The 19,213-nt window shown below is 46.5% G+C and overlaps 1 protein-coding gene across 6 annotated transcripts in view; it reads left to right on the top strand.

Annotated features, from left to right (window-relative positions):
- Positions 1-19,213, top strand: part of BIRC6 (baculoviral IAP repeat containing 6) — a 2,386,688-nt gene that overhangs the window by 1,327,481 nt on the left and 1,039,994 nt on the right. For all 6 annotated transcript variants that reach the window (XM_086926902.1, XM_086926900.1, XM_086926901.1 and 3 more), the window contains one exon: positions 1,139-1,272. In XM_086926902.1, coding sequence (XP_086783028.1) covers positions 1,139-1,272 — 134 coding nt within the window. The remainder of the gene's footprint in view (positions 1-1,138; positions 1,273-19,213) is intronic.

The following is a 19,213-nucleotide window of genomic DNA, read 5'->3' as shown; positions in this document are numbered from 1 at the left end:
CCTTTTTTGACCTCTTGTTTGTACGTCTGGTTTGTTTAATGAGGCTTGATTAGGTACTTCCCCAGCGGGCATGGACTGGGTTGGTGACGTCTGCATCCTGTCCTCCCCTGGGGTATTATCTGTGATTGCCTCTCGGTCTCTATGTCAGGGTTTGGCATTTCCCTTAGGATAGAGACTAATGTTTCTGAGTTTATGATCAGGGGACACGTGGGGCCTGCTTGAGGCTCAAGTGTGTCTTAGGACCGATTCAGCCCTTGTAAGAAAGGCATCAAGGGTCCCAACTACCCCTTGCCACGTCAGTGACTTTCGGTTACTCATCTTCTATTCCTTTCTATATTTAAAGCCCCAATTCGAGTTGGTATATTCTCTTTTGTTACCAAGTTCATGCAGAAGGGCCTCTTGTCTATGTACAATCTAACACAGTCAGATTGTTAGAATAACACTGTGTGAGCAGAGAAAAACACAAATACAAGGAAGATAAAAAGTAAAAAAGGGAAATTGCATCTTCTAATTGCGAAATGGAGAATGTCAATACCGTGGCCCAGCCCAGCGTCCTCCAGTCTCGGACGGGATCCGACGGGCCTGCCTTTGGTCCGGGCTTCGTCCCCGCTTGGTACTGGGCGCGTCCTGCGCCGCGGGGGTAGAGGCAGCACTATAAGTGCAATAACCCCGCCTCCCCCTCGCTCGCGGCACTCACTACAGCTGGTGAAGGAGTGATGCACTCTGGGGGTAGTAGTCCTCCCCAGAGTGTAAACGATGGCTGTCTCTCTATGGCATGCCCTCGGGACCCTCAGCCTCCTGGAAATCCTCCATCAATTCCACAAAAAAAATGTCCCTCTATGAGTGTAGGTTAATTTAAGAGCAACGATGCGTGCAGCAAAAGTTCCCCATTTGGAGAGTAAACATTCCCATATCTAGACATTACAGTATTTAGATGCTACTTCCCTATGTTCAGTAATGTGTTTAGTTTTCGGATTCTGTTTGAAAACAGCCTTTGTGCATCTTTCTCTTTATTTAGTGTTTGTGTCTTTAACTAATCTGATATGGTTTACCGATTGACATTTACTATATTGCGAAGTCTTATGAGAAAACAATTATGTTGCTGGACTATAATTACTCTTTGTTTTATCACCAAAAGGGGCTCCACCTTTATCATCTTTGGATAAGGAAAAAGACATTGACCTTGAATTACTTCAAGATCTGATGGAAGTGGATATTGATCCTTTAGATATTGATTTGGAAAAAGATCCTCTTGCGGTCAAAGTCTTCAAGGTATGGTACAAACAACTTTTTCATTACTTCTGCATATTTATACACTTTCACCTCATTCATTTTCAGATATGTTGTTGTTTTGTTCTTTTTTAAGTCTATGCGAGATAACACTTTTCTATGTAGAAGCAGTGAGTAGTTGATTGTATATGTCCCTAAAACAGCCTTTTAAATTCCTGTGTGCAAGGTGAAATTAAGCACTATTTATTTGCTCATTGGAGGGTTGAAAGTTCTTTGTGTGGTTTCCATGTGCCATCCTGCATTGGATTTCATCATTGTGGTCAATCTGGTATGTTATGTTTAGCAGAAAACTTGTCACACGTCCCCTTATTGATGCTCTTCTGGACTTACACATTGCTCCATGGCAGAGTTCTGTACTCCGCTTGGACTGTAGGAGTCAACCCAAAGTGGACAACTAATTATTCCCATTATCAGGCTATGTCATGACTTAACCATTGGTGGTAGCTGATGTTTCGGTGTGAGCTAGAGGCCTTCTAACTTGCACTTCAAATTGGGGATATTAATTACTGGCTCACTCTGATGAAATTTGTATAATGTCTCATGACTAAATCCCCCGCCCCCCTCCACCAACACACTCCTTTCCTGCATGTCCCCTGGCATGCCTTCCCCTCCTCCAGTCTGTTCTTGATTGAAAATTCTGGTCTCTACAAGAGGAGGAACATTCTCATCAGTTTGTGACAAAAGCATCATTGTTCTTTCTTGCAATCAGCAGACATTCCAGATTCCATTTTGTCTACATGACAGAGCAATACTTCATTGTTGCAGCACGCTGACTCAAATGCAAATGTCAGCTTCTTTTGAACCTCAGTTCATCTGATAGAGACTTCTAGGTTCAGATTCCTTACCTTACAAATATACCCAGGCATCAGACTGGAGCCGGAAATCTTTTTGTGAGCAGTACTCCTGCACGCCAGTAGGTGGCATTATTTCACTCGGTGTAAGGTTATCACGCTGAAAGTAACGTGCGCAGTGCCTATAAATGCGCCACCGAGAGCGATGATGTCAGTTCTTTTCTTTCTTCACCAGTCAGAGCAGATCCGTAGAAGAGCTATCCCAGTCACTTTTTGGCTGACCATTTTCAACCTTTTGTCGAATAATTTTTTGAGACATTGTCTCATGGTTTTGCAGGGATGTCCATGAAGAAGTCTGTGTTTTAAGTCCTGTTGCACCTGCACTGGCAAATGTTGGTGACAGACCTGCACCTCGTCTGCCTCTGGTGTCTCAAATGTGACCCCTGCGTCAACACCTACGTCGATTGTCACACCATGGCCTTGATGGAGCTCCTTGCTGCTCAACGTGCGACTCCACAACGGTCTCGATCCCGGTCGAGAGGAAGGTCCCGGGATCTGTCGCAGAGCCATGGTTCATCGTTGCCGTTGAATCAGTCTGCGCATTCGGGTAAGTTTCACAGGAAAAGAACAAGAAGTCTAACAGATCTTCCAACAAGACGAGGGAACGTTGGTAGTCAAGGTCTGGCTCCGTGGTTGAGCCTGCATCTGGGCAGCCTCAACGCCGCCCGAGTTTTCTTGAGCTGGAGCGACCCCCACCCGACCCTGTGAGTCTTACAAGGCCATGGACCCCATATTTCGGCAGTTCATCCCCGCAGGCATGCCCATGTTCCCACCAGGTTTTGGTGGGCCCCTACTTGTTTTCTGCTGATTGGTTTGCTCTCTGCCCCAGTCCAGCTCCTTAGATCCACGGACGGATCCGGATTGATGACGGTCGAGTCGCCTCAACGTTCCCCAGCGCTGGTCCCACTAACAATGTCCCTGGGGCTGCCAGAACCCATCGGAAGCACCGCCACCCTTCTCATCCACAATTCCGAAATGGAGCTGGATTGGCATCATTTGACAACTTCAGCCATTCCATCCAGGTCGGAGCCTGAGTCCTATTCCTAAGGGCTAGAACTTGGAGAAGATTGGGATGGGCCACTGGACCCCTACGAATACCACCCTGTAGACGCCAATTAGATCACCTGGTGTGAGGATCTGTCAGGGGGCCGTGGACTGGACACCTTCCCATATACTGGCTTGACCTCTTCTCCTACTGAGGCTACTGAGAAGGGAGCCTTATTTGCTATGGTGGTGAGGAGGGCATCTGAGGTCCTGGGCCTTCAGCTGCCTTCCATGGCTGTCAAGACGTATGTCTTGACTGCAGTGCTTCATCTGGAAGTCACCACATCTGAACCACTTCTCCTCTTTAATGAAGCCTTCATCCTACTTGGGGCCTGGTCCAAGCCCTGCACAGGGGCTCCTTTGAATAGGACAAATGCCTGCTGCCATTGCCCTGCCCCAGGGGACCCCAGGTTCCTCACACAACATCCCACACCGGAGTGCTTAGTGGGCCAAACTTCCACTTCCAAACGAAATACTGGTACATTCTCTACAACTCCAACTGACAGGGAATCCAAGAGGCTGGATACCTCTACCAGCCTGGCAAGGCGGTTGGTGAAAAACATGTGCCTTTTTGGCCAATACTCCCACTCTCTCTGGGACTCAGTTGTGTATGTGTTGCCTATGGTTTCGGGGGAGGCCTGAGCCATACTCTCCCAAACTATTGCTGATGGGAGAGACCCAGCTATGTCCACCATTCGCTGTAGGCTGGATTACAATTGACACACTAGACAGAGCAGTTTCATTGTCTGTGGCCCTTAGGGCCACTGCTGATTGAGAACCGCTGGCTTTTAGGGGGATGTCCAGGCCTTGCTCATGACATGCCCTTTGATGGCTCCTGTATCTAAGGATACAAGGCTCATTCAATGCTAGAACGCTACAAGCATAGCAGAGCTATAGCCAGGTCCCTGGGCCTTCCCCTAGCCCTTCGCCAACCCCAGTCCCCCTTTCGCTCCTTTCATGGCCATGGAATGAGCTTCCAGAAACATCTTTAACCATCCACCACGGTTATTGAGCTTCTCAGCCCCTGCGTGGCAGAGGACCAGGTTCCCACAGGCCTTGTGGATCAGGCTGCCAGAGGTCAGACCAGTCCACCAGTCACCCAGCGGCCACAGCCTCCAAGCCTCTTTAGTTTGCACTGTGACCATCATGGATACCCAGTGGTAGTCAGGAGAGGCAACGACCTGCACCTTTGGAGGTCGAAAACATCTGACCGCTGGGTTTTCCAGATTGTCCGAAGGGGCTACTCTCTGTCCTTATGAATATCCCTCGACCCATGCCACCTATTGTCGACAGGCTTACAGAGGACCATATCTCCTTACTCCACCAGGAATTGCTGCTCTTGGTGCCAAGGGAACCACAGAGAGGGTGTCTGCATCAGAAGTAGGTCGCGGTTGCTATTCCTGCTACTTTCTGGTGCGCAAGAAGGACAGAGGTTGTCATCCTATCCTAGACCTGCGCTCTCTCAATTTCTTCCTAATAAAGGAGAGCTTTAAAATGCTCACGTTCGCTCATCACTTGTCTGCCCTGGACCCTGGACCCAGGAGACTGGATGATAGTGTTGGACTTGCAGGTCACGTACTTCCATATCCCCGTCCTGCCTGCCCATAGACATTACCTGTAGTTCACAGTAGGCCACAAGTACTTTCAGTACACAGTGCTCCCCTTCGACCTTAACAGCGGCTCTCGGGTGTTCACCAAGGTGATGGCAATGGTCTCAGCCAATCTGTGAAGATATGGGATGTGAGTCTTCCCCTATATCGACGACTACCTGTTAAAGGCAGGCTCATCCCAGGCAGACATCTCTCACCTCCAGACTACAGTAGACCGCCTTCATTCTCTGGGGTTCACTATCAATGTGTGACCCCTTCTCAGATGCTCCCTTTTATCAGTGCGGTTTCTGGCTTATCCTCCTCAATGGCGAGTCAAGGATATTCAGGCTACGATACCGATGTTTTAGTCTCTATCCTCGATTTCGGTGAGACTGTCTCTGAGGCTGCTGGGCCTAATGGGCTCCTGCATCCAGTTTGTGACACATGCCTGCTGCCATATGTGGACTCTGCAGTGGGACTTAACATTTCAGTGGGTGCAGCTTCAGGGAAATCTCTCCAACATGGTCCAGATCTTGCAGAGCCCTGCCAAAGATAGGCAGTGGTGGTTAACAAACTTGATTGGGTCTGCGGCAGACCCCTTTCTCTTCCCCAAGTAGATCTGACGGTGGTGACATGTGTCACTCTTGGGATGGGGGCTATCTGGGAGAGATCAGAGGCCTCTGGCCCCTGTTAAAATTAGGCTTCCACATCAACCTGTTGGAGCGCCGATCATTCCAGCTGGCATTGCAAACCTTTCTACTCTCCATCAAGGGAAGGCTAGTGCAGGTATTCACAAACAACACCACTGCCAAGTGTTACTGCAACAAACAGGACGGGGTGGGTTCGCTGACCCTTTGTCAAGAGGCCCTGTGTTTCTGCACATGGCTGGAACTTCAGGGCATTTTCCTGGTGGGGCATTACCCGCCAGGATCTCTGAATGCCAGAGTGGGTGACCTCAGCTGAATATGAATGGCTTCTCCATCCAGAGGTTGTGCTTCAGCAATGGGGAGAACCTTGGTGAGATCGGTTTGCCACTTCTGAGAAAGCGCAATGTCCCCAGTTCTGAGGGCTGTCGTTTTTCCAGGTGACTTTTTGTCTCAAGTGGAGCTCAGGCCTCCTGTGCCCCTTTCCACCCATACTACTCCTGCCCAGAGTTCTTAAGAAGATCAGGAACGACAGGGCCCAAGTCATTCTTGTTGCTCCGGACAGGACTCGAAGAATCTGGTATCTCGAGCTGTTGAGCATGGCCATCGGTCCTCTGATTAGGTTTCTCTTTCGAAAGGATCTTCTCTTGCAGCAGCAGGGGAGGGTTCTCCACCAGAACCTGTCCATAGTCCACATTAATGCATTGAGATTGAGTGGCGACCGTTGACAGTTTTCAACCTTCTTCCTGAAGTCTGTAATGTCATCTTGGCAATCAGGCGTCTCTCCTCCAAGAACGTATATGCCTGCCGTTGGGGAAAGTTTATGGCATGGTGTGCAGATAAAAAGGTTGATCCCCTTTCTGCTTCCCTTTCCCTGGTTCTTTTGTTTATTCTTTCTAGTGCTCAGCAGAGTTCTGGCCATCTTTAAAAGGTTATCTTTCTGCTATTGCCTTCTTTATGCGATTGCCTGACCAGCCATCCCTCTTCAAATGTCCTATTGTAATTAGGGTATTGAAAGTTATACAACGTAAGTTTCCATCTTTTTCCTTTTTCATGGCTCAGTGGGACCATATTCTCATCCTGACGTTCCTGATGTGCGCTCCCTTGCCCAACTGTCCTCCCAGGCTAGTAACCATCAAGACGGTCTTCCTGGTGGCAATAACTTCAGCCCGGAGGGTCAGTGAGCTTCAGGCTTTGTCATACAAACCTCCATACCTGAACATCTACCCAGGAAGGCTTGGTCTATGGACTAGAGCTTCCTTTCTACTGAAACTTGTTGCTCCCTTTCATGTAGGCCAGTCCATCACTCTGCCTACTTTCCATGCTCCCCTGCATCGTTCTAAGGTAGAGGAGTGACTTCACCTTCTGGTGTAGGTATCCTGGGTTCCTGGGGTATCCATGGGTGGGGTGACTCTCCAACCTTCTGTCTTCCACAGGATTTCTACAGAGTCCACTGGGAAGGGTCCTTCTTGTAGAAAACTGCAACTGCGACTTATCTATTGACTTGCATTGAGTACGCAGCTGTGTTTCCACTCCGCACAAAGCCTCTGTGGGGTTCCTGGATACTTGCCTTAGGTGGTTCATTGTGTCCACAGCTCTTCTGCGCCTTCTGGTCCAAGTCTTGGCATCGGTCGCAGCTCGCATACCACTTTTTCAGCATATGGTTTGGTCTCCCCTGGAGACCACTGTGTATTTGTGCTTTCTTACCTGTTTACAACTGATGTATTGTATTGATATCTCCAGGTAGGAGATATTCCAATGTGTTAGTGAGTGTGTATAATGAATATATTTATTTTTATAACTAAACTTTGTGGTTCTTTTTTGTTTAATCTATATTATATGATTAGTTCTGGTAAAACAAGCTGCTTATCACTCCTTCTGGACTAAGCCTGAAGGCTGCACTCCACAGCTACCTCTTACAGAGGTTTCTCTGGTTGTCCAGGATGACTAAAATCAACATAAGGGTTTATCTGGATTAGGGCAAGTTGCTTCTCTTAAATAAATGTGCACCATATACTAAGCCAGACTCCTACAGTTTCTGAACATGAAGTTCCAACTTTCATACTGTCATTTGTGCCCATTACCCTAGATCAGAGGTCTTCAAACTGTGGGGCGCGCCCCCCTGGGTGTCTGTGGATGGTTTCCAAGGGGGGCGCGAATGCCTCTGCAATTACATATAAATGAAGATGGCCTGGGCCTGCAGCCTTATTTATCTGCTGCATTTCCTGGCTGTCTTCATTTACACGCAACCTGAAGTGCTGTGAAGGAGGTCACTGAGTGTCAATAAGTTGCCTAAAGTAAAAGAACTGACTAGTCTGAGTATTTAGTGTTCGAGGCATGTGGGCTGCTGAATTCATATCTTGTGCATATCTTGTGCATAGATCGCGCCTAGTGTTGGGTCCGGATGATTGCACTTTGTTGTCTTGGAAGAGTCTTAGAAGTATCACGAGATAGGTGACTCCTCCCTTGGACTACAGTGCGCATGGGCATCTTCTCAATCCTCAGATTGTTTTTTTCCGCCATTGGGTTCGGATGCAAACTCCTATACTCCAACTTTGGATTCTAAAACAAAACTTTTCTAAAGGCCAAAAGGCCTTCGATTCGACGGTATTGTTCTCGCTCGGTAACTTGGGCCTTTTCGACGCCACGTGAGCCGACCGTCGATGGAAAGAAGCCCTTTTAAAAGGTGCCCACAATGCCAATCCAAGTTCCCACATACTGATAAGCACTCAGTATGCAACAAGTGCCTTTCCCCAGACCATAAGGAAGAAAGCTGTCCTGCCTGCGCACAGTTTCGATCGAAGAAATTCATTCGAAACCGACGTGCCGCTAGGCAAGAAATGCAGCGACAGGCACCGGACCCGGACAACATCTTAGATGATGACCAGGATCTGCAAGAAGCTCCAGACTCGAACCTAGAGATCGTCACCGTCGAGGACTACTCGGACTCCGATGACGACATCCCACCGGGGCAAATCGTGAGTACCCTGCCCCCGACACCAACTACCCCGTTACCAAAGGCTCCGGTCAAGGCATCGCCAAAGGGTCTTAGCCAAGATCAAAAAAAAGTTTTGCAAGCCCCGCCATCCGGCTCGGCTCCGAAACCGAAACCTTCTGAAACCCCAGGGCCCAGTACAATCGTCCCAAAGAAGGTTCCAGAGCCAAAGAAGGGCGTCGATCCAAAAACGGCCGTACAGCCAAAGAGCGTCGAGCCAAAAAAGAGCGTCGAGCCGAAAAAGAGCGTCGAGCCAAAAAAGACTGTCGACCCCAAAAAGACACAGCACAAAATTGTCGAGCCAAGAGTGGTTGTCGAACCGAACAAGGGCACACAACCAAAGGGCGCCGAACCAAAAAAGGTCACCGACCCGAACAAGCCTTCGGCTCCAAAATCAGTCGACCCGGCAAAGGGCGCCGTACCTAAACCGCGCCGAGGCCAGAAAAACCTGTTGACCCAAAGACACCGGCTCCAAAAACACTAGTCGATCAAAAAAATACCCTCGACTCGGGAGAGGACACTCATCCAAAAAAGCCTACGTCACCAGTCGATCCGAAAAAGAACATCGACTCGGAAAAGGACACTCCTCCAAAGAAGCCTACGGAGCACAAAAAACGCGTCGAACCGAAAGTTGCGGTCGACCTGAAAAAAGGTCCAGAGCCCAAAAAATCGGTTACTAAGCCAAAAGTCGTCGAAAAACCAAAGTCGAACACTCAACCCAGGACTGTAGAGGAAGAACTCTTCCACCCAGATCCCTCTGACGACCAGGCAAAGATATACATTAATCCAGAGACTGGTAAATTTACCATCCTGCATAGGAAAAAGAGGCCTTTGGACTTTGAACCTCAATCCCCTATTCCACTGAAGAAAAAGGACTTTGGGACTTCTCCCTCTAGACCCTTCATTCCTTTTCAGCCTATCATGCCTACTACTCCTTTTATTCCCTACTCTCCTTATTCTCCTTCTCAACACAGGGACAATGAAGGTAACACAGGGGATGAGCCACAGCCTCAATATGATTTCCCACAAGATCCTGAACCACAAGAGGAACCATGGGAAGAGCCAACAGACCCTTACAACACCCATCCCATCCCTGATATACCCTCTTATCCTACTAAGCCGTCACCTACTGATGACACCGTAGTCTTTAATCAACTCATAGACAGGGCAGCACAATTCCACAACGTAGATATGCATAACGACCCTGTTGAGGAAGACTTCTTGTTTGACACCTTCCCTACATCAGAAAAATGTGTCAAAACACTTCCCATTTTAAAGGGAGTTCTGAAACATGCACCTGACCTATTTAAGGATACAGCCAGGGCACGGGTAATCAACCCCAGAATAGAAAAAAAGTATAGGGCAGCTCCTACAGACCCTACTTACATCAGAGGGCAGTTACCACTTGACTCCCTGGTAGTGGCCAACACACGGAAAAGAGCCAACTACCAAACAACTGGGGAAGCACCTCCCCCCAACAAGGAGTCAAAAATACTAGAGGCATCAGGCAAAAGGGTAGCAGCACAAGCCTCCAACTCATGGAGGATCACTAATACACAAGCCCTACTGGCTCGTTACAACAGGGCGCATTACGATCATCTAGAAGACCTAATGCAACACCTATCTGAGCCTTTCAAAGCACAAGCCCAGGATCTTATACAAGAGGGAAAATTCATAACAAACGCCTCCATCAAATGCGAGCTTGACGCGGCAGATACTGCAGCTAGGTCAATCAACACTAGCGTCCTCCTACTCAGACATGCATGGCTGCGTATTTCTGGTTTCAAAAATGAGGTGCAGTCTACCATTCTTAACCAGCCTGTTAATCAGGATTTTCTATTTGGCCCTGCTGTCGACACCATTTTGGATAAAATGAAAAAGGACACAGAGACCGCAAAATCAATGGGGGCATTGCAATTTCAGCAACATAGAGGCTCCTTTTGTCGCTCCTCATACAGAGCGACTACACGAGGAAATACCTCACAAACATCTGCCTCATACAAAAGTAACACACAATGTTCCTTTAACAAGAACACAACCCGAGGACGTTACAGAGGTAACAATAATAAGGTAAAAGGACGTGGAGGCAATAACACCAGAGCCTCCACTGCCGCAAAACAGTGACTTCATTACGCTACCTCCAGACCACTTAACACCGGTCGGAGACAGACTCCAACAGTTCCTGCCTGTCTGGAACGTAATTACCACAGACAGGTGGGTGAGAGGAATTATCCATCTGGCTACTGCCTAGAGCTGACTTCTACACCACCAAACATACTACAACAAGAGGTGAACTGCATGATAGAACTCCCTATACTTCCTTATTCCCAAGAAGGATGGTTCCCTCAGACCAATATTGGACCTCAGACCCCTAAATCAATACATACTATCGGAGTACTTTCATATGATCACACTACAACGAGTGCTCCCATTGCTACAACAAGGAGATTTCCTAGCAACACTAGACCTCAAAGATGCGTATTTTCACATACCCATCCATCCAGCCCACAGAAAATACCTCAGGTTCACAATAGAAGGTCAACACTACCAATTCAAGGTTTTGCCCTTCAGGGTTACCACGGCTCCAAGAGTGTTTACAAAATGCTTAGCAACAGTAGCAGCACATCTCAGAAGGCAACACGTCCATGTGTACCCTTATCTGGACGATTGGCTCATACAAGCAAAATCGTACCAACAGTGTGCAGCACACATGTCTCAAACAATCCAGTTGCTACACAGCTTAGGCTTTTCAATCAACTACACAAAATCACATCTGCAACCGTCCCACACACAGCAGTACCTGGGAGCCACTGTGGAGAAGTGTGGCTCAAGTGGTTGGAGCGGCAGACCCTGATGCAGAGGTCTGGCCCGGACCAGGGTTCAATTCCCCGCCTCGGCGGGTCTTGGGCTCAAATTTCCCTGGACCTGACAATTCTTGCCTCAGTGCCTATTCCAATCACGGAGTCCCACTCTGTAACTCTGGGCAATAGCTTGCTTAATCTCCACAAGGGCCCCTCGCGGCGGGATGCCTGGCTTTCACCTTGGGGATGCCCAGAAATGGGTTATTGCGCAGGGGAATACCAGGACGGGTTCCCTAAGCAAGCGCCGGGAAACCCACTGCGGGTAGCTGTGCGCTATATAAGCTCAAATACATTTACATTTACATAGACACCTCAGTGGCAAAGGCATATCTCAACTCAGCAATGATAGCCAGTATGCAGACACTCATTCGCAAATTCCTGCCAAAACACTCTCTGCCAGCTCAAGTCTTCATGCAGCTCATAGGCATGATGACCTCCTGCATATTCATTGTCCCCCATGCCAGACTTCAAATGCGCCCATTACAGGAATTCCTAGCACAGCAATGGAACCAGGCTCAAGGACAACTAAAATACCTAGTGTTGGTAGACAGTCGCACTCACAACTCTCTGCAGTGGTGGAACCCACAAAACCTTTTTAAGGGGCGACTGTTCCAAGAGCCAGTTCCAAAACTAGTACTAACAGTGGACGCATCACTGACAGGCTGGGAAGCTCATCTCCTTCAATACACAGTACAAGGGCTCTGGACAAACAAACAAAAAAAAGCTGCATATCAACCAGCTGGAATTGCTATCAATATTCCTAGCCCTAAAAGCATTTCAGAAATACTTGTACAGCAAGACGGTGTTGATCCGGACGGACAACATGACCGCAATGTACTATATCCAGAAACAGGGAGGAACGCACTCTCCACAGCTATCCCATCTGGCACAAAGCATATGGAAGTGGGCGATTCCGAAAAACATTTTTCTCCTAGCAGAACACCTTCCAGGGAAGGACAATCAGATTGCCGACCTCAGCAGGCACAGCCAACAACTACACTAATGGGAGATTCACCCCCAGGTTCTCCAGCCATTCTTCGAGGAGTGGGGTCACTCAGAAATTGACCTGTTCGCCACAAAAGAAAAATCGAAATGACAAAACTTTGCCGCCAGGTTCCCACATCCCTTGTCACAGGGCAATGCGATATGGATGAACTGGTCAGGCACATTTGCGTACGCTTTTCCCCCAGCACCACTGATCCCGCTGGTGGCACGCAAACTGCGGCAACACTCCCTCACACTAATCCTAGTTGCTCCCACATGGGCGAGACAACCGTGGTACACAACGTTCCTGGAACTCTCAGTAGTTCCCCATCAAAGACTGTGCCTTGCACCTCATCTTCTAACTCAGAACCATGGAGAAATCAGACACCCAGATCCCAATCAAATAAACCTAGCGATCTGGCTCCTGAGGTCTTAGAGTTTGGAGATCTTAACTTGCCCCCAGATTGCATGAATATCATTAGGGAAGCAAGAAGACCAACCACACGAGCGTGCTATGCAGTTAAATGGAAGAGATTTGTTATTTACTGCAACAATAATCAAATCAACCCCTTAGACGCTTCAATACAAAACATGATATGTTGCCTGCTCCATCTACAAAGATGTAACTTCGCATACTCTTCAATACGACTACACCTCGCTGCTATAGCAGCATACCTTCAAAAGAGTTGGCAGGAAACCAGAGCACACTATATTTATTCCAAATATCTTCCTCATTAAGTACTTATTAATTCTGGATAGATCACACCCAAAGTAAATTTTTCAAAAGAATTTTATTTGTGAACAGTGTCCACTTCTCAGGATTCACTGTATCAATCACTTAAGCCTACACGTGTTTCATCACAGCATGTGGCTGTGACTCATCAGGGCTGATCAAATGATCGTGACTCGTGGTCGGGGAGCCGGTGATAATTCCAACCCGGTCCTAGTCGGGTAGTTATTAGGCACAGACGATTGTTACGCGTGCCGTCAGGAGATTTTTTCGGTTGGGAAATGTTCTCAATTCAAATCCGGCCGTGTGCAGCCGGGGTTCAGCTTGTAAAGCTACTGTCTCCGAATGCCCTGATGAGTCACAGCCACATGCTGTGATGAAACACGTGTAGGCTTAAGTGATTGATACAGTGAATCCTGAGAAGTGGACACTGTTCACAAATAAAATTCTTTTGAAAAATTTACTTTGGGTGTGATCTATCCAGAATTAATAAGTACTTAATGAGGAAGATATTTGGAATAAATATAGTGTGCTCTGGTTTTCTGCCAAATCAACATAAGAGGGGGGTGGTTTCACCACTTCTCTTTACAGAGGTTAAGGTTTTCCTCTGACCAAGAAGCACCTACCTTGATACCACGAGAACTCAAATCTATACCGTAAGAAGTCGAGCGCCTAATCTTTCTGAACACTTAAAAAACCTACCCACAGATATAACCAATACCTTCAAAAGAGGCAACACCTTTCACTGTTTAGAATACCAGCAATCAAAGCATTCATGGAGGGTTTAAAAAGGGTGATTCCTCCTAGGCACCCCCCTTCCCCAGTCTGGAATCTGAATATAGTACTTACCAGACTCATGGGCCCTTCTTTCGAACCTTTACATTCATGCCAACTACAATTCTTAACGTGGAAAGTCACATTCTTGCTTGCCATCTCCTCACTCAGAAGAGTGAGCGAATTACAAGCACTTACAATTCAAGAACCTTTCATGCAGGTACATGCCAACAGGGTGGTTCTTAGAACAAACCCTAAATTAATGCCTAAGGTTGTATCCAACTTCCATATCAACCAGTCAATAGAACTGCCAGTGTTCTTTCAAAATCCACAGTCAGTAGCTGAGAGAGCCCTGCACACATTAGACGTAAAGAGAGCTCTACTTTATTATGTGGGCAGAACTACATCCTTTAGGAAAACAAAACAACTGTTTGTTGCTTTTGCACCACAACACAAAGGGAATCCAATTTCAAAATCAGGAATAGCCAGATGGATAGTTAAATGCATTCAAATATCCTGTCAAAAGTCAAAACACACTTTAACCGTCCCCCCAAGAGCACACTGCACAAGGAAAATGGGGGCATCCATGGCTTTCCTTGGAAATATTCCTCTTGAAGACATCTGTAAGGCAGCCACATGGACCACCATACACACTTTCACAAAACACTACTGGGTAGATGTGCAAACAAAACAGCAAGCTGCTGTAGGCCAGGCTGTCCTCAAAACTCTTTTTCAAACTGCTGCAGCTGGCACAGGTAGCCACCGCTAGAGGAGATACTGCTATACAGTCTATACACAAGATATGAATTCAGCAGCCCACATGCCTCGAACGGAATATGCTACTTACCAGTATGCATCTGTTCTTGGCATGTAGGGCTGCTGACATTCATATCGCCCGCCCTCCTCCCCGGTGCCTGTAGCAGCTGCAGCATTATCTCTTGCATGGCCATCTCTTACTTTGCTATCTCCATCTTTGCCACAATGACGAAAAACAATCTGAGGATGGAGAAGAAGCCCATGCGCACTGTAGTCCAAGGGAGGAGTCACCAATCTCGTGATACTTCGAAGACTCTTCCAAGACAACAAAGTGCAATCATCCGGACCCAACACTAGGCGGCGATCTATGCACAAGATATGCACAAGATATGAATGTCAGCAGCCCTACATGCCAAGAACAGATGCATTCTGGTAAGTAGCATATTCCTTTTTCGCTGTCAGCGAACTGTATGTGAAATAATGAGCAAACCGATTTCCCTGAAAAATAAAATCAAGTTGCATTACACACAGTCTATCATAGGCTGCTGCAAAATGATGCAGTGTTTGAAATAAAAACACTTTCCCACAAAATATAGCCTTGAGTCATAAGTGATCAGACTGTCCCTAATGTAAGCATTTTCTGAAGTATAACACCCTTACAATACCTCTAAAAAAAAAAGAATTGTCACTTGGACGCATTGGAATTATGTGGCAAGAGAGGACCAAATTATGCAGGAAGAAAAGGTAAATTATGCAGCATAATCTGTCGCATTTTGTGGTTAGCTTGATCACCCGTATATGCATGTGAGACATTAACAGGCTGCTGTTTGTATACTTCGTGAAGAGCCTGAGGGTGTAACGCTTCTGCAACTTCAGCCGCATTTTTTTGGAATAACGCCTTCGAGCCTGCCCTCGTTTGAGTGCCCGAGAGAAGGAACTGTTGATTCGGATGGTCTCGGGTAGGCTCGTTGTGCTGGCGGCCTTTTTTTTTTTTTGTGTTTTGTGACTAACAAGAGGGCTTGCAAAATCTTTCTAGAGCTGGCGGTGGCAGGCTGGTTGAAAGGGGAAAAGACACTAGTGCTGTTGTAAAAGCCTGTAGTAAAAACCAGGAAGCCTCTGAAAAGAAGGTAGCGAGCAACTTTGCTTACGGCCGCTTATTAAAAGTAGTTCTTACCGCCAGTAACCTATTTTCAGATAATAAGACACAGCAGGACTCACAAAGTTTGACCTGGGAAAAAGAATAAAAAATAAAAATAAAAATAAATAAATAAATAAGGGGGGGAAAAAAATTATATAACTTTTCTGAAAGGGAGGAAAAAGAAAGAAAAGAAAAAAGAAGAAAAAAAAAAGAAGAAAAATGGGTAAACCACAGAAGGAGAGTGATGATACAGTAAAACTCAGTAGAGTTGAAACAGCTGCGCGTCAGAAAGCCAAAACTCGCCTTGCCTTAGCTAGGAAGGCTGAGCGCAAGGCTGCAAAAGACAGAAATAGAGATTAAAGTAGGGTTGAAAACTCTGCTTTGGAAGACTCCTCACCTGAGTCATCAGAAGATGAATCACTCACCTCCTCTGTTTCTCTGCAAGATGATCAGCGAAAAACAGCAAAAGAAGGGGGTAATGTTGATAATAACAATATCGCAGATGCTTTACCTCAGTCTGAGGCAGATCTCCAACTTCAAGCCCCTATAACCCCTAAAACTCCATTGGTTCCTGCCCTGGCAGCGCCCCAAGCAGATGAGAAGAAGAGCAAGAGCGGTGTTGGTGCTGGGGGGAAGGAAGTGAAAGACTTTCCACTGTTTGCAAAAAAAACGACTCCAAAAACACTCCCCCCCTCCCCCCCCCCCCCCCCCCCCCCCCACCCCCCCCATTCGGAACAAACACCTCGAAATTCCATTACGTCTATGGCAGCGTCCCTGGCTATATCGGTCACAGATCCCGGCATGATTGAAACCTTACCTCAAACCACGATTCCCACAGCAGATGGGGCAGTGAATGAGGGAGAACTCTCGCAAGACATAACTCCCGGAACCAAAGGAACGGCGGGATTCAACACTAGTCTATCCGATTTTGAAAAGAGATCTGAAGAGAGATATCAGCTTGATATTCGCGAAATGCTCAATTTAATTCTCGATGAGATTCGCGAAATTAAAAACAATCAACAAGTGGAGCTAGCTGCTCTTCATGCTAGAATGGACAAGCTCGAGGAGTTAACCGTATCGCTCCCAAATAGAGTAGTGAAGGCGGAATCCAGGATCTCGACTCTGGAAGATCAAATGGGGCTGGTATCAGGAGCAACTAGAGAGGCCACCAAGAAGCGGATCTCCATGGAAAACAAACTCGAGGAGTTGGAAAACCACTCTCGCTGGTCAAATCTGAGAATTGTAGGGGTCCAGGAAGGGACAGAAGGCTCCGACACAGTTCAGTGGGCTAACTCCTTTATCCAAAAGGTAGTTCTTCCAGAGTTCGATGGAGACTTGACAATCACAAGGGCTCATAGAGTACCAGCACAGCGTTTTGCAAACTCTCCATTTCCAAGAACTATCTTACTGAACTTTGCTGACTTCAGGATAAAAGAACGAATCCTCTCTAGGGCATATCAACAACGTCAGTTCAATGTTTCTGAGACGGCAAAATGTAGAATATTTATGGACATGACAGCGGCAGCAGCCAGAAGAAGAAAAGAATTTGTAAAACTCTTGCAGCTATTCAAAGCTAACGGTGCCCAGGCTTCGATTGCGCAACAATCAAAGTTGAAGGTTCTTGTTAAAGGAAAAAAAATTCTGTTTACCGATTTAGAGGAGGCTCAAACCCTTCTCAGTGAGATATCTGCAAGGGCTTAGCTCGGAAGGCAGGGGAGATAAAGAGGGGAAAGTTAAAATGGAAGGAATCTGGATTTAGAACTTGAGGCTGATATAATAAGCAGGATTTATTTATTTTATTTTTATTCTTGCTCCTCTTTTAGTTAGAGGCTGGGGCTCTGGGTCACTAAGTCACACCAGGGTGTAAGAAGAGGACACCCGAAGAAGAAGTGGTGGGAGGGAGGGGGGCTGCGTGGTCAGAAAGGGGGGGGCTCCCGCATCCCTGAGGGTGGTTAGGGTGGGGGGGGGTGGAAAGCAGTTAAAAAAGACATGTTCAGTAGGGTTGCTATTTTTGACTATCAATTCTGGTTGGTGCAGATTAGATATAAATTTCTGCAAAAGAAGAGATGAGATTTGATTCATGTAAAATCCTGTCCATTAATGCTAATGGGCTATTGAATAAGCAGAAATACGGTTCACTTTTGAAATGGGCAATGGTCATGAATCCCCAGGTGGTTTTCTTTCAGGAAACACACTTGAAGACCAATTCTCCAAACTTGTTTTTGCCAAGATACTTCTCGTATGGGTTTTTCTCCTCAGCTGGGGTTGCCCAGAGGGGGGTTGCTATTTATTTCGCAAGGAATCTTCCATGGGAAGTTATGCAGGTGCAAAGAGACTCTAAAGGCAGATGGCTCTGGGTAGCAGTAAAACTGTTAGGGAAAGTATTAAACTTTGTAAATTACTATGGCCCAATATTTGATGACGTTTCAGCCCTGACGGAAATTAGCGAAATCTTGAGGGGCACTCCAGGACAAATTGTGTTGGGAGGTGATTTTAATTATATTCAAGATTTAAAAAGGGATACTTCTAATAAGAACAAGAAGCAACTAAAACCAAAAACAAAGGGGGTGTTGGAAGCATTAACGACGGAATACCAACTGCGGGACTCGTGGCGCTCCCTGAATCCCAATACAGAGTCCTACACTTGCTATTCTAATAGATTTCACACTGCCTCTAGAATAGATTTTTTTTTTTACTTCCAGGTCTCTTCAAATTGGCAATGCATTGATAGGTTGCAACCCCTTTTCAGACCATGGGAGGATTGAAGTGGAACTGATGTTAGAAAATACAAAAAGGGAACGCCCCAGGTGGCAGATGGATCGCACCCTTTTACAGAATACGGATTGGGTGGAGGGCTTCAAAGAATGGATGAAAGAATTTTTTTTAGTCAACAAAGATTCAGCGGAGCCTTTCTTTATATGGGGAGCATTTAAAGCAGCAGCCCGGGGGCAAATGATAGCATTTTCCTGCAACAAGGCAAATGCGGGTAAAGAACAAATTGCCGTCCTTCAAAGTGCCGCTGAGAAGGAATACGCGTTAAAATTTAATCGAATGCCCAATAAATGGGAAGAAGCGAAATCATTGACAAAGGGATTTCTTCACCCTGGAAGAGATAAGTAGCTCGAAGGCCTTTCAGCAAAGGCTCTATGAGGATAGTCAACTGATGGGAAAACTTTTGGCTAATTCAATCAGAAAAAAGCAAGAATCTTCCATCATTCTAAAAATTCAAGATCCTCTGGGTGGAATAGAAACCCGGAGTGAGGGAATTGCGAAAGTGTTCCTTGATCATTATGAGAGAATATACTCCACAGATATTCAGGTGGAGGGAACATTGATCAAGGAATATTTCTAAAATTTAGATATTCCCAAAATCTCCGATTGTAGGAGGAATCAATTATGCAGTGAAATAAGCTTACTGGAAATTCAAAACAGTATAAAATCAACAGCAGGAGCAAAAGTATCAGGTGTGGACGGGTTCCCGATTGAATTTTATAAAGTATTTTTAAAGGAACTGGAGGGTCCCTTGAAAAATTTATTTAACTATATCAGAAGAGGTG

The sequence above is a fragment of the Lissotriton vulgaris genome, chromosome 6 (assembly GCF_964263255.1).
Source record: "Lissotriton vulgaris chromosome 6, aLisVul1.2, whole genome shotgun sequence".
Taxonomy (NCBI): domain Eukaryota; kingdom Metazoa; phylum Chordata; class Amphibia; order Caudata; family Salamandridae; genus Lissotriton; species Lissotriton vulgaris.
This window is presented reverse-complemented; position numbering and strand designations above follow the sequence as displayed.